The sequence below is a fragment of the Acyrthosiphon pisum genome, chromosome X (genome assembly GCF_005508785.2).
Source record: "Acyrthosiphon pisum isolate AL4f chromosome X, pea_aphid_22Mar2018_4r6ur, whole genome shotgun sequence".
NCBI classification, from domain to species: domain Eukaryota; kingdom Metazoa; phylum Arthropoda; class Insecta; order Hemiptera; family Aphididae; genus Acyrthosiphon; species Acyrthosiphon pisum.
Window position 1 is genome coordinate 130,888,117 of NC_042493.1, and position 14,829 is coordinate 130,902,945.

General features: G+C 28.1%; 2 protein-coding genes and 3 long non-coding RNA genes across 9 annotated transcripts; all 5 read right to left on the minus strand.

Moving 5' to 3' along the window:
* Window positions 1-71: 71 nt before the first annotated feature.
* On the minus strand, window positions 72-1,361 carry LOC100568940 (lysine-specific demethylase 4E-like). The gene is made up of 5 exons (XM_029485517.1): window positions 1,312-1,361; window positions 1,090-1,243; window positions 888-1,003; window positions 399-552; window positions 72-312 (listed from the first exon to the last, which is right to left on the minus strand). Exons 1-5 carry the CDS (start codon window positions 1,359-1,361, stop codon window positions 112-114), a joined length of 675 nt encoding a protein of 224 aa, XP_029341377.1. The 3' UTR covers window positions 72-111.
* A 143-nt stretch (window positions 1,362-1,504) lies between these two features.
* LOC115033406 lies at window positions 1,505-2,355 on the minus strand. Its single transcript, XR_003838731.1, has 4 exons — window positions 2,195-2,355; window positions 2,003-2,106; window positions 1,781-1,934; window positions 1,505-1,694 (listed from the first exon to the last, which is right to left on the minus strand). It is a non-coding gene; the product is annotated as an uncharacterized LOC115033406 (long non-coding RNA).
* A 174-nt stretch (window positions 2,356-2,529) lies between these two features.
* LOC103310756 lies at window positions 2,530-4,168 on the minus strand. Its single transcript, XR_511181.2, has 8 exons — window positions 4,077-4,168; window positions 3,854-4,007; window positions 3,575-3,767; window positions 3,383-3,486; window positions 3,161-3,314; window positions 2,885-3,074; window positions 2,691-2,794; window positions 2,530-2,622 (listed from the first exon to the last, which is right to left on the minus strand). It is a non-coding gene; the product is annotated as an uncharacterized LOC103310756 (long non-coding RNA).
* A 58-nt stretch (window positions 4,169-4,226) lies between these two features.
* On the minus strand, window positions 4,227-8,462 carry LOC100569025 (probable lysine-specific demethylase 4A). Of its 3 annotated transcripts, none has more exons than XM_029492805.1 (8): window positions 7,314-7,461; window positions 7,038-7,227; window positions 6,845-6,948; window positions 6,623-6,776; window positions 6,344-6,536; window positions 6,152-6,255; window positions 5,930-6,083; window positions 4,227-4,462 (listed from the first exon to the last, which is right to left on the minus strand). In XM_029492805.1, the coding sequence occupies exons 3-6, from the start codon at window positions 6,892-6,894 to the stop codon at window positions 6,233-6,235; spliced, it is 420 nt and encodes a 139-aa protein (XP_029348665.1). In that variant the 5' UTR covers window positions 6,895-6,948; window positions 7,038-7,227; window positions 7,314-7,461; the 3' UTR covers window positions 4,227-4,462; window positions 5,930-6,083; window positions 6,152-6,232. The 3 variants fall into 3 exon arrangements, with proteins under 3 accessions (XP_029348665.1, XP_003248049.2, XP_029348666.1); XM_003248001.4 differs by lacking the exon at window positions 4,227-4,462 and adding an exon at window positions 5,779-5,843; XM_029492806.1 differs by lacking the exons at window positions 4,227-4,462; window positions 5,930-6,083; window positions 6,152-6,255; ... (1 more) ...; window positions 6,623-6,776; window positions 6,845-6,948 and adding exons at window positions 7,536-7,639; window positions 7,728-7,917; window positions 8,004-8,157; window positions 8,226-8,329; window positions 8,419-8,462 and having other exon boundaries at window positions 7,314-7,467.
* A 40-nt stretch (window positions 8,463-8,502) lies between these two features.
* On the minus strand, window positions 8,503-14,800 carry LOC100570106. 3 transcript variants are annotated; one of them, XR_001680344.2, is made up of 25 exons: window positions 14,640-14,799; window positions 14,448-14,551; window positions 14,226-14,379; window positions 13,950-14,139; window positions 13,757-13,860; window positions 13,535-13,688; window positions 13,259-13,448; window positions 13,066-13,169; window positions 12,844-12,997; window positions 12,568-12,757; window positions 12,376-12,479; window positions 12,154-12,307; window positions 11,183-11,375; window positions 10,990-11,093; window positions 10,768-10,921; window positions 10,492-10,681; window positions 10,299-10,402; window positions 10,077-10,230; window positions 9,801-9,990; window positions 9,609-9,712; window positions 9,387-9,540; window positions 9,109-9,301; window positions 8,917-9,020; window positions 8,695-8,848; window positions 8,503-8,608 (listed from the first exon to the last, which is right to left on the minus strand). It is a non-coding gene; the product is annotated as an uncharacterized LOC100570106 (long non-coding RNA). The 3 variants fall into 3 exon arrangements; XR_001680346.2 differs by lacking the exons at window positions 9,387-9,540; window positions 9,609-9,712; window positions 9,801-9,990 and having other exon boundaries at window positions 14,640-14,800; XR_001680345.2 differs by lacking the exons at window positions 8,695-8,848; window positions 8,917-9,020; window positions 9,109-9,301 and having other exon boundaries at window positions 8,590-8,608.
* Between the last annotated feature and the right edge of the window lie 29 nt (window positions 14,801-14,829).

Consider the following 14,829-nt stretch of genomic DNA (forward strand, 5'->3'; position numbering starts at 1 on the left):
GGTTTATTTCATGATACGGAAATTAAAATATACTGAAAAACATATAAAAACAAAATTAATGTTTAGATTGGTCAAATCTACATTAGTTTTGCCTTTTGACAAATAATAATATTATATACGTTTAATAAATGTGTCCATACAAATCTTCACTGAATCTTTACGGCAATGACACAGTGAAGCTTTTATCCCATACTCCACCCAACGTGGAGATGATGCAAAATGTATAGTTTCAGCCATGTTAAATCCGTAGTTAAAGCCACTATGATATCCAAAGGGGAACGTTATAATGAATTCCCCTTTCTCCTGTGTGATCTATAACAAAAAATAATATTGATCATAAAAAATCCCAATTACCTACTTATAAAAAAGTTTATAATTATAAATTCTTAATTATTTACTTTATTATAGGGTATAGCATTTTGTTCCAAAATATTAGGAGATATCATAGTCACTTTATGCCTGAGGAAAGCAGGGCAGTTTGCCGGTTTAGTTGGAAAAAAGCGATTAGCCAATAATTCAAATTCGTGTCCATATTCTGGAGGTATTGAATACCTTGAATAAAATAAAATATATAATATATAATTACAAAAAATAATAATAAAATGTAAGTGTAATCTTACAATGCATTTCGATTTCCAACATGTATACAGTTAATACTATACAAGTCCATGTCTTCCGTGTTTATTTATATAAGGTTTATTTCATGATACGGAATTAAAATATACTGAAAAACATTATAAAAAAAGAAATTAACGTTTAAATTGGTCAAATCTACATTAGTTTTGCCTTTTGACAAATAATAATATTATATACGTTTAATAAATGTATCCATACAAATCTTCACTGAATCTTTACGGCAATGACACAGTGAAGCTTTTATCCCATACTCCACCCAACGTGGAGATGCAAAATGTATAGCTTCAGCCATGTTAAATCTGTAGTTAAAGCCACTATGATATCCAAAGGGGAATGTTATAATGAATTCCCCTTTCTCCTGTGTGATCTATAACAAAAAATAATATTGATCATAAAAAATCCCAATTACCTACTTATAAAAAAGTTTATAATTATAAATTCTTAATTATTTACTTTATTATAGGGTATAGCATTTTGTTCCAAAATATTAGGAGATATCATAGTCACTTTATGCCTGAGAAAAGCAGGGCAGTTTGCCGGTTTAGTTGGAAAAAAGCGATTAGCCAATAATTCAAATTCGTGTCCATATTCTGGAGGTATTGAATACCTTGAATAAAATAAAATATATAATATATAATTACAAAAAATAATAATAAAATGTAAGTGTAATCTTACAATGCATTTCGATTTCCAACATGTATACAGTTAATACTATACAAGTCCATGTCTTCCGTGTTTATTTATATAAGGTTTATTTCATGATACGGAATTAAAATATACTGAAAAACATTATAAAAAAAGAAATTAACGTTTAAATTGGTCAAATCTACATTAGTTTTGCCTTTTGACAAATAATAATATTATATACGTTTAATAAATGTATCCATACAAATCTTCACTGAATCTTTACGGCAATGACACAGTGAAGCTTTTATCCCATACTCCACCCAACGTGGAGATGCAAAATGTATAGCTTCAGCCATGTTAAATCTGTAGTTAAAGCCACTATGATATCCAAAGGGGAATGTTATAATGAATTCCCCTTTCTCCTGTGTGATCTATAACAAAAAATAATATTGATCATAAAAAATCCCAATTACCTACTTATAAAAAAGTTTATAATTATAAATTCTTAATTATTTACTTTATTATAGGGTATAGCATTTTGTTCCAAAATATTAGGAGATATCATAGTCACTTTATGTCTGAGAAAAGCAGGGCAGTTTGCCGGTTTAGTTGGAAAAAAGCGATTAGCCAATCATTCAAATTCGTGTCCATATTCTGGAGGTATTGAATACCTTGAATAAAATAAAATATATAATATATAATTACAAAAAATAATAATAAAATGTAAGTGTAATCTTACAATGCATTTCGATTTCCAACATGTATACAGTTAATACTATACAAGTCCATGTCTTCCGAGTTTATTTATATAAGGTTTATTTCATGATACGGAATTAAAATATACTGAAAAACATTATAAAAACAAAATTAATGTTTAGATTGGTCAAGTCTACATCAGTTTTGCCTTTTGACAAATAATAATATTATATACGTTTAATAAATGTATCCATACAAATCTTCACTGAATCTTTACGGCAATGACACAGTGAAGCTTTTATCCCATACTCCACCCAACGTGGAGATGCAAAATTTATAGCTTCAGCTATATTGAAGCCATTATTATACCCACCATGATATCCAAAGGGGAATGTTATAATGGATTCCCCTTTCTCCTGTGTGATATATAACAAAAAATAATATTGATCATAAAAAATCCCAATTACCTACTTATAAAAAAGTTTATAATTATAAATTCTTAATTATTTACTTTATATAGGGTATAGCATTTTGTTCCAAAATATTGGGAGATATCATAGTCACTTTATGCTGAGAAAAGCAGGGCAGTTTGCCGGTTTAGTTGGAAAAAAGCGATTAGCCAATCATTCAAATTCGTGTCCATATTCTGGAGGTATTGAATACCTTGAATAAAATAAAAAATATAATATATAATTACAACAAATAATAATAAAATGTAAGTGTAATCTTACAATGCTTTTCGATTTCCAACATGTATACAGTTAATACTATACAAGTCCATGTCTTCCGTGTTTATTTATATAAGGTTTATTTCATGATACGGAATTAAAATATACTGAAAAGCATTATAAAAAACAAAATTAATGTTTAAATTGGTCAAATCTACATTAATTTTTGCCTTTTGACAAATAATAATATTATATACGTTTAATAAATGTGTCCCTACAAATCTTCACTGAATCTTTACGGCAATGACACAGTGACGCTTTTATCCCATATTCCACCCAACGTGGAGATGCAAAATGTATAGCTTCAGCCATGTTAAATCCGTAGTTAAAGCCACTATGATATCCAAAGGGGAATGTTATAATGAATTCCCCTTTCTCCTGTGTGATCTATAACAAAAAATAATATTGATCATAAAAAATCCCAATTACCTACTTATAAAAAAGTTTATAATTATTAATTCTTAATTATTTACTTTATTATAGGGTATAGCATTTTGTTCCAAAATATTAAGAGATATCATAGTCACTATATGCCTGAGAAAAGCAGGGCAGTTTACCGGTTTAGTTGGAAAAAAGCGATTAGCCAATCATTCAAATTCGTGTCCATATTCAGGAGGTATTGAATACCTTGAATAAAATAAAATATATAATATATAATTACAAAAAATAATAATAAAATGTAAGTGTAATCTTACAATGCTTTTCGGTTTCCAACATGTATACAGTTAATACTATACAAGTCCATGTCTTCCGTGTTTATTTATATAATGTTTATTTCATGATACGGAATTAAAATATACTGAAAAACATTATAAAAACAAAATTAATGTTTAGATTGGTCAAATCTACATTAGTTTTGCCTTTTGACAAATAATAATATTATATACGTTTAATAAATGTGTCCATACAAATCTTCACTGAATCTTTACGGCAATGACACAGTGAAGCTTTTATCCCATACTCCACCCAACGTGGAGATGATGCAAAATGTATAGCTTCAGCCATGTTAAATCCGTAGTTAAAGCCACTATGATATCCAAAGGGGAACGTTATAATGAATTCCCCTTTCTCCTGTGTGATCTATAACAAAAAATAATATTGATCATAAAAAATCCCAATTACCTACTTATAAAAAAGTTTATAATTATAAATTCTTAATTATTTACTTTATTATAGGGTATAGCATTTTGTTCCAAAATATTAGGAGATATCATAGTCACTTTATGCCTGAGAAAAGCAGGGCAGTTTGCCGGTTTAGTTGGAAAAAAGCGATTAGCCAATCATTCAAATTCGTGTCCATATTCTGGAGGTATTGAATACCTTGAATAAAATAAAATATATAATATATAATTACAAAAAATAATAATAAAATGTAAGTGTAATCGTTACAATGCATTTCGATTTCCAACATGTATACAGTTAATACTATACAAGTCCATGTCTTCCGTGTTTATTTATATAAGGTTTATTTCATGATACGGTAATTAAAATATACTGAAAAACATTATAAAAACAAAATTAATGTTTAGATTGGTCAAATCTACATTAGTTTTGCCTTTTGACAAATAATAATATTATATACGTTTAATAAATGTGTCCATACAAATCTTCACTGAATCTTTACGGCAATGACACAGTGAAGCTTTTATCCCATACTCCACCCAACGTGGAGATGATGCAAAATGTATAGTTTCAGCCATGTTAAATCCGTAGTTAAAGCCACTATGATATCCAAAGGGGAACGTTATAATGAATTCCCCTTTCTCCTGTGTGATCTATAACAAAAAATAATATTGATCATAAAAAATCCCAATTACCTACTTATAAAAAAGTTTATAATTATAAATTCTTAATTATTTACTTTATTATAGGGTATAGCATTTTGTTCCAAAATATTAGGAGATATCATAGTCACTTTATGTCTGAGAAAAGCAGGGCAGTTTGCCGGTTTAGTTGGAAAAAAGCGATTAGCCAATCATTCAAATTCGTGTCCATATTCTGGAGGTATTGAATACCTTGAATAAAATAAAATATATAATATATAATTACAAAAAATAATAATAAAATGTAAGTGTAATCTTACAATGCATTTCGATTTCCAACATGTATACAGTTAATACTATACAAGTCCATGTCTTCCGAGTTTATTTATATAAGGTTTATTTCATGATACGGAATTAAAATATACTGAAAAACATTATAAAAACAAAATTAATGTTTAGATTGGTCAAGTCTACATTAGTTTTGCCTTTTGACAAATAATAATATTATATACGTTTAATAAATGTATCCATACAAATCTTCACTGAATCTTTACGGCAATGACACAGTGAAGCTTTTATCCCATACTCCACCCAACGTGGAGATGCAAAATTTATAGCTTCAGCTATATTGAAGCCATTATTATACCCACCATGATATCCAAAGGGGAATGTTATAATGAATTCCCCTTTCTCCTGTGTGATCTATAACAAAAAATAATATTGATCATAAAAAATCCCAATTACCTACTTATAAAAAAGTTTATAATTATAAATTCTTAATTATTTACTTTATTATAGGGTATAGCATTTTGTTCCAAAATATTAGGAGATATCATAGTCACTTTATGCCTGAGAAAAGCAGGGCAGTTTGCCGGTTTAGTTGGAAAAAAGCGATTAGCCAATCATTCAAATTCGTGTCCATATTCTGGAGGTATTGAATACCTTGAATAAAATAAAATATATAATATATAATTACAAAAAATAATAATAAAATGTAAGTGTAATCTTACAATGCATTTCGATTTCCAACATGTATACAGTTAATACTATACAAGTCCATGTCTTCCGTGTTTATTTATATAAGGTTTATTTCATGATACGGAATTAAAATATACTGAAAAACATTATAAAAAAAGAAATTAACGTTTAAATTGGTCAAATCTACATTAGTTTTGCCTTTTGACAAATAATAATATTATATACGTTTAATAAATGTATCCATACAAATCTTCACTGAATCTTTACGGCAATGACACAGTGAAGCTTTTATCCCATACTCCACCCAACGTGGAGATGCAAAATTTATAGCTTCAGCTATATTGAAGCCATTATTATACCCACTATGATATCCAAAGGGGAATGTTATAATGAATTCCCCTTTCTCCTGTGTGATCTATAACAAATAATAATATTGATCATAAAAAATCCCAATTACCTACTTATAAAAAAGTTTATAATTATAAATTCTTAATTATTTACTTTATTATAGGGTATAGCATTTTGTTCCAAAATATTAGGAGATATCATAGTCACTTTATGCCTGAGAAAAGCAGGGCAGTTTGCCGGTTTAGTTGGAAAAAAGCGATTAGCCAATCATTCAAATTCGTGTCCATATTCTGGAGGTATTGAATACCTTGAATAAAATAAAATATATAATATATAATTACAAAAAATAATAATAAAATGTAAGTGTAATCTTACAATGCATTTCGATTTCCAACATGTATACAGTTAATACTATACAAGTCCATGTCTTCCGTGTTTATTTATATAAGGTTTATTTCATGATACGGAATTAAAATATACTGAAAAACATTATAAAAACAAAATTAATGTTTAGATTGGTCAAATCTACATTAGTTTTGCCTTTTGACAAATAATAATATTATATACGTTTAATAAATGTGTCCATACAAATCTTCACTGAATCTTTACGGCAATGACACAGTGAAGCTTTTATCCCATACTCCACCCAACGTGGAGATGATGCAAAATGTATAGTTTCAGCCATGTTAAATCCGTAGTTAAAGCCACTATGATATCCAAAGGGGAACGTTATAATGAATTCCCCTTTCTCCTGTGTGATCTATAACAAAAAATAATATTGATCATAAAAAATCCCAATTACCTACTTATAAAAAAGTTTATAATTATAAATTCTTAATTATTTACTTTATTATAGGGTATAGCATTTTGTTCCAAAATATTAGGAGATATCATAGTCACTTTATGCCTGAGAAAAGCAGGGCAGTTTGCCGGTTTAGTTGGAAAAAAGCGATTAGCCAATAATTCAAATTCGTGTCCATATTCTGGAGGTATTGAATACCTTGAATAAAATAAAATATATAATATATAATTACAAAAAATAATAATAAAATGTAAGTGTAATCTTACAATGCATTTCGATTTCCAACATGTATACAGTTAATACTATACAAGTCCATGTCTTCCGTGTTTATTTATATAAGGTTTATTTCATGATACGGAATTAAAATATACTGAAAAACATTATAAAAAAAGAAATTAACGTTTAAATTGGTCAAATCTACATTAGTTTTGCCTTTTGACAAATAATAATATTATATACGTTTAATAAATGTATCCATACAAATCTTCACTGAATCTTTACGGCAATGACACAGTGAAGCTTTTATCCCATACTCCACCCAACGTGGAGATGCAAAATGTATAGCTTCAGCCATGTTAAATCTGTAGTTAAAGCCACTATGATATCCAAAGGGGAACGTTATAATGAATTCCCCTTTCTCCTGTGTGATCTATAACAAAAAATAATATTGATCATAAAAAATCCCAATTACCTACTTATAAAAAAGTTTATAATTATAAATTCTTAATTATTTACTTTATTATAGGGTATAGCATTTTGTTCCAAAATATTAGGAGATATCATAGTCACTTTATGCCTGAGAAAAGCAGGGCAGTTTGCCGGTTTAGTTGGAAAAAAGCGATTAGCCAATCATTCAAATTCGTGTCCATATTCTGGAGGTATTGAATACCTTGAATAAAATAAAATATATAATATATAATTACAAAAAATAATAATAAAATGTAAGTGTAATCTTACAATGCATTTCGATTTCCAACATGTATACAGTTAATACTATACAAGTCCATGTCTTCCGTGTTTATTTATATAAGGTTTATTTCATGATACGGAATTAAAATATACTGAAAAACATTATAAAAACAAAATTAATGTTTAGATTGGTCAAGTCTACATTAGTTTTGCCTTTTGACAAATAATAATATTATATACGTTTAATAAATGTATCCATACAAATCTTCACTGAATCTTTACGGCAATGACACAGTGAAGCTTTTATCCCATACTCCACCCAACGTGGAGATGCAAAATTTATAGCTTCAGCTATATTGAAGCCATTATTATACCCACCATGATATCCAAAGGGGAATGTTATAATGAATTCCCCTTTCTCCTGTGTGATCTATAACAAAAAATAATATTGATCATAAAAAATCCCAATTACCTACTTATAAAAAAGTTTATAATTATAAATTCTTAATTATTTACTTTATTATAGGGTATAGCATTTTGTTCCAAAATATTAGGAGATATCATAGTCACTTTATGCCTGAGAAAAGCAGGGCAGTTTGCCGGTTTAGTTGGAAAAAAGCGATTAGCCAATAATTCAAATTCGTGTCCATATTCTGGAGGTATTGAATACCTTGAATAAAATAAAATATATAATATATAATTACAAAAAATAATAATAAAATGTAAGTGTAATCTTACAATGCATTTCGATTTCCAACATGTATACAGTTAATACTATACAAGTCCATGTCTTCCGTGTTTATTTATATAAGGTTTATTTCATGATACGGAATTAAAATATACTGAAAAACATTATAAAAAAAGAAATTAACGTTTAAATTGGTCAAATCTACATTAGTTTTGCCTTTTGACAAATAATAATATTATATACGTTTAATAAATGTATCCATACAAATCTTCACTGAATCTTTACGGGCAATGACACAGTGAAGCTTTTATCCCATACTCCACCCACGTGGAGATGCAAAATGTATAGTTTCAGCCATGTTAAATCCGTAGTTAAAGCCACTATGATATCCAAAGGGGAACGTTATAATGAATTCCCCTTTCTCCTGTGTGATCTATAACAAATAATAATATTGATCATAAAAAATCCCAATTACCTACTTATAAAAAAGTTTATAATTATAAATTCTTAATTATTTACTTTATTATAGGGTATAGCATTTTGTTCAAAAATATTAGGAGATATCATAGTCACTTTATGCCTGAGAAAAGCAGGGCAGTTTGCCGGTTTAGTTGGAAAAAAGCGATTAGCCAATCATTCAAATTCGTGTCCATATTCTGGAGGTATTGAATACCTTGAATAAAATAAAATATATAATATATAATTACAAAAAATAATAATAAAATGTAAGTGTAATCTTACAATGCATTTCGATTTCCAACATGTATACAGTTAATACTATACAAGTCCATGTCTTCCGTGTTTATTTATATAAGGTTTATTTCATGATACGGAATTAAAATATACTGAAAAACATTATAAAAACAAAATTAATGTTTAGATTGGTCAAGTCTACATTAGTTTTGCCTTTTGACAAATAATAATATTATATACGTTTAATAAATGTGTCCATACAAATCTTCACTGAATCTTTACGGCAATGACACAGTGAAGCTTTTATCCCATACTCCACCCAACGTGGAGATGATGCAAAATGTATAGTTTCAGCCATGTTAAATCCGTAGTTAAAGCCACTATGATATCCAAAGGGGAACGTTATAATGAATTCCCCTTTCTCCTGTGTGATCTATATAAAAAATAATATTGATCATAAAAAATCCCAATTACCTACTTATAAAAAAGTTTATAATTATAAATTCTTAATTATTTACTTTATTATAGGGTATAGCATTTTGTTCCAAAATATTAGGAGATATCATAGTCACTTTATGCCTGAGAAAAGCAGGGCAGTTTGCCGGTTTAGTTGGAAAAAAGCGATTAGCCAATCATTCAAATTCGTGTCCATATTCTGGAGGTATTGAATACCTTGAATAAAATAAAATATATAATATATAATTACAAAAAATAATAATAAAATGTAAGTGTAATCTTACAATGCATTTCGATTTCCAACATGTATACAGTTAATACTATACAAGTCCATGTCTTCCGTGTTTATTTATATAAGGTTTATTTCATGATACGGAATTAAAATATACTGAAAAACATTATAAAAACAAAATTAATGTTTAGATTGGTCAAGTCTACATTAGTTTTGCCTTTTGACAAATAATAATATTATATACGTTTAATAAATGTATCCATACAAATCTTCACTGAATCTTTACGGCAATGACACAGTGAAGCTTTTATCCCATACTCCACCCAACGTGGAGATGCAAAATTTATAGCTTCAGCTATATTGAAGCCATTATTATACCCACCATGATATCCAAAGGGGAATGTTATAATGAATTCCCCTTTCTCCTGTGTGATCTATAACAAAAAATAATATTGATCATAAAAAATCCCAATTACCTACTTATAAAAAAGTTTATAATTATAAATTCTTAATTATTTACTTTATTATAGGGTATAGCATTTTGTTCCAAAATATTAGGAGATATCATAGTCACTTTATGCCTGAGAAAAGCAGGGCAGTTTGCCGGTTTAGTTGGAAAAAAGCGATTAGCCAATCATTCAAATTCGTGTCCATATTCTGGAGGTATTGAATACCTTGAATAAAATAAAATATATAATATATAATTACAAAAAATAATAATAAAATGTAAGTGTAATCTTACAATGCATTTCGATTTCCAACATGTATACAGTTAATACTATACAAGTCCATGTCTTCCGTGTTTATTTATATAAGGTTTATTTCATGATACGGAATTAAAATATACTGAAAAACATTATAAAAAAAGAAATTAACGTTTAAATTGGTCAAATCTACATTAGTTTTGCCTTTTGACAAATAATAATATTATATACGTTTAATAAATGTATCCATACAAATCTTCACTGAATCTTTACGGCAATGACACAGTGAAGCTTTTATCCCATACTCCACCCAACGTGGAGATGCAAAATGTATAGCTTCAGCCATGTTAAATCCGTAGTTAAAGCCACTATGATATCCAAAGGGGAATGTTATAATGAATTCCCCTTTCTCCTGTGTGATCTATAACAAATAATAATATTGATCATAAAAAATCCCAATTACCTACTTATAAAAAAGTTTATAATTATAAATTCTTAATTATTTACTTTATTATAGGGTATAGCATTTTGTTCCAAAATATTAGGAGATATCATAGTCACTTTATGCCTGAGAAAAGCAGGGCAGTTTGCCGGTTTAGTTGGAAAAAAGCGATTAGCCAATCATTCAAATTCGTGTCCATATTCTGGAGGTATTGAATACCTTGAATAAAATAAAATATATAATATATAATTACAAAAAATAATAATAAAATGTAAGTGTAATCTTACAATGCATTTCGATTTCCAACATGTATACAGTTAATACTATACAAGTCCATGTCTTCCGTGTTTATTTATATAAGGTTTATTTCATGATACGGAATTAAAATATACTGAAAAACATTATAAAAAAAGAAATTAACGTTTAAATTGGTCAAATCTACATTAGTTTTGCCTTTTGACAAATAATAATATTATATACGTTTAATAAATGTGTCCATACAAATCTTCACTGAATCTTTACGGCAATGACACAGTGAAGCTTTTATCCCATACTCCACCCAACGTGGAGATGATGCAAAATGTATAGTTTCAGCCATGTTAAATCCGTAGTTAAAGCCACTATGATATCCAAAGGGGAACGTTATAATGAATTCCCCTTTCTCCTGTGTGATCTATAACAAAAAATAATATTGATCATAAAAAATCCCAATTACCTACTTATAAAAAAGTTTATAATTATAAATTCTTAATTATTTACTTTATTATAGGGTATAGCATTTTGTTCCAAAATATTAGGAGATATCATAGTCACTTTATGCCTGAGAAAAGCAGGGCAGTTTGCCGGTTTAGTTGGAAAAAAGCGATTAGCCAATCATTCAAATTCGTGTCCATATTCTGGAGGTATTGAATACCTTGAATAAAATAAAATATATAATATATAATTACAAAAAATAATAATAAAATGTAAGTGTAATCTTACAATGCATTTCGATTTCCAACATGTATACAGTTAATACTATACAATTCCATGTCTTCCGTGTTTATTTATATAAGGTTTATTTCATGATACGGAATTAAAATATACTGAAAAACATTATAAAAAAAGAAATTAACGTTTAAATTGGTCAAATCTACATTAGTTTTGCCTTTTGACAAATAATAATATTATATACGTTTAATAAATGTATCCATACAAATCTTCACTGAATCTTTACAGCAATGACACAGTGAAGCTTTTATCCCATACTCCACCCAACGTGGAGATGCAAAATGTATAGCTTCAGCCATGTTAAATCCGTAGTTAAAGCCACTATGATATTTAAAGGGGAATGTTATAATAGAATTCCCCTTTCTCCTGTGTGATCTATAACAAAAAATAATATTGATCATAAAAAATCCCAATTACCTACTTATAAAAAAGTTTATAATTATAAATTCTTAATTATTTACTTTATTATAGGGTATAGCATTTTGTTCCAAAATATTAGGAGATATCATAGTCACTTTATGCCTGAGAAAAGCAGGGCAGTTTGCCGGTTTAGTTGGAAAAAAGCGATTAGCCAATCATTCAAATTCGTGTCCATATTCTGGAGGTATTGAATACCTTGAATAAAATAAAATATATAATATATAATTACAAAAAATAATAATAAAATGTAAGTGTAATCTTACAATGCATTTCGATTTCCAACATGTATACAGTTAATACTATACAAGTCCATGTCTTCCGTGTTTATTTATATAATGTTTATTTCATGATACGGAATTAAAATATACTGAAAAACATTATAAAAACAAAATTAATGTTTAGATTGGTCAAATCTACATTAGTTTTGCCTTTTGACAAATAATAATATTATATACGTTTAATAAATGTGTCCATACAAATCTTCACTGAATCTTTACGGCAATGACACAGTGAAGCTTTTATCCCATACTCCACCCAACGTGGAGATGCAAAATGTATAGCTTCAGCCATGTTAAATCCGTAGTTAGAGCCACTATGATATCCAAAGGGGAATGTTATAATGAATTCCCCTTTCTCCTGTGTGATCTATAACAAATAATAATATTGATCATAAAAAATCCCAATTACCTACTTATAAAAAAGTTTATAATTATAAATTCTTAATTATTTACTTTATTATAGGGTATAGCATTTTGTTCAAAAATATTAGGAGATATCATAGTCACTTTATGCCTGAGAAAAGCAGGGCAGTTTGCCGGTTTAGTTGGAAAAAAGCGATTAGCCAATCATTCAAATTCGTGTCCATATTCTGGAGGTATTGAATACCTTGAATAAAATAAAATATATAATATATAATTACAAAAAATAATAATAAAATGTAAGTGTAATCTTACAATGCATTTCGATTTCCAACATGTATACAGTTAATACTATACAAGTCCATGTCTTCCGTGTTTATTTATATAAGGTTTATTTCATGATACGGAATTAAAATATACTGAAAAACATTATAAAAAAAGAAATTAACGTTTAAATTGGTCAAATCTACATTAGTTTTGCCTTTTGACAAATAATAATATTATATACGTTTAATAAATGTATCCATACAAATCTTCACTGAATCTTTACGGCAATGACACAGTGAAGCTTTTATCCCATACTCCACCCAACGTGGAGATGCAAAATGTATAGCTTCAGCCATGTTAAATCTGTAGTTAAAGCCACTATGATATCCAAAGGGGAATGTTATAATGAATTCCCCTTTCTCCTGTGTGATCTATAACAAAAAATAATATTGATCATAAAAAATCCCAATTACCTACTTATAAAAAAGTTTATAATTATAAATTCTTAATTATTTACTTTATTATAGGGTATAGCATTTTGTTCCAAAATATTAGGAGATATCATAGTCACTTTATGCCTGAGAAAAGCAGGGCAGTTTGCCGGTTTAGTTGGAAAAAAGCGATTAGCCAATCATTCAAATTCGTGTCCATATTCTGGAGGTATTGAATACCTTGAATAAAATAAAATATATAATATATAATTACAAAAAATAATAATAAAATGTAAGTGTAATCTTACAATGCATTTCGATTTCCAACATGTATACAGTTAATACTATACAAGTCCATGTCTTCCGTGTTTATTTATATAAGGTTTATTTCATGATACGGAATTAAAATATACTGAAAAACATTATAAAAAAAGAAATTAACGTTTAAATTGGTCAAATCTACATTAGTTTTGCCTTTTGACAAATAATAATATTATATACGTTTAATAAATGTATCCATACAAATCTTCACTGAATCTTTACGGCAATGACACAGTGAAGCTTTTATCCCATACTCCACCCAACGTGGAGATGCAAAATGTATAGCTTCAGCCATGTTAAATCTGTAGTTAAAGCCACTATGATATCCAAAGGGGAATGTTATAATGAATTCCCCTTTCTCCTGTGTGATCTATAACAAAAAATAATATTGATCATAAAAAATCCCAATTACCTACTTATAAAAAAGTTTATAATTATAAATTCTTAATTATTTACTTTATTATAGGGTATAGCATTTTGTTCCAAAATATTAGGAGATATCATAGTCACTTTATGCCTGAGAAAAGCAGGGCAGTTTGCCGGTTTAGTTGGAAAAAAGCGATTAGCCAATCATTCAAATTCGTGTCCATATTCTGGAGGTATTGAATACCTTGAATAAAATAAAATATATAATATATAATTACAAAAAATAATAATAAAATGTAAGTGTAATCTTACAATGCATTTCGATTTCCAACATGTATACAGTTAATACTATACAAGTCCATGTCTTCCGTGTTTATTTATATAAGGTTTATTTCATGATACGGAATTAAAATATACTGAAAAACATTATAAAAACAAAATTAATGTTTAGATTGGTCAAGTCTACATTAGTTTTGCCTTTTGACAAATAATAATATTATATACGTTTAATAAATGTATCCATACAAATCTTCACTGAATCTTTACGGCAATGACACAGTGAAGCTTTTATCCCATACTCCACCCAACGTGGAGATGCAAAATTTATAGCTTCAGCTATATTGAAGCCATTATTATACCCACCATGATATCCAAAGGGGAATGTTATAATGAATTCCCCTTCTCCTGTGTGATC

What these genes read in the sequence shown, in the direction of transcription:
- LOC100569025 (XM_029492805.1), bottom strand. Translation starts at nt 6,894, where the DNA reads ATGGACTTGTATAGTATTAACTGTATACATGTTGGAAATCGAAATGCA. An exon ending in GTTGGAAATCGAAATGCATT is followed by an intron (nt 6,777 to 6,844) that starts GTAAGATTACAC and finishes ATTTTATTCAAG; the next exon opens with GTATTCAATACCTCCAGAAT. An exon ending in ATGCTATACCCTATAATAAA is followed by an intron (nt 6,537 to 6,622) that starts GTAAATAATTAA and finishes TTTTTGTTATAG; the next exon opens with ATCACACAGGAGAAAGGGGA.
- LOC100568940 (XM_029485517.1), bottom strand. Translation starts at nt 1,361, where the DNA reads ATGGACTTGTATAGTATTAACTGTATACATGTTGGAAATCGAAATGCA. An exon ending in ATGCTATACCCTATAATAAA is followed by an intron (nt 1,004 to 1,089) that starts GTAAATAATTAA and finishes TTTTTGTTATAG; the next exon opens with ATCACACAGGAGAAAGGGGA. An exon ending in ATGCTATACCCTATAATAAA is followed by an intron (nt 313 to 398) that starts GTAAATAATTAA and finishes TTTTTGTTATAG; the next exon opens with ATCACACAGGAGAAAGGGGA.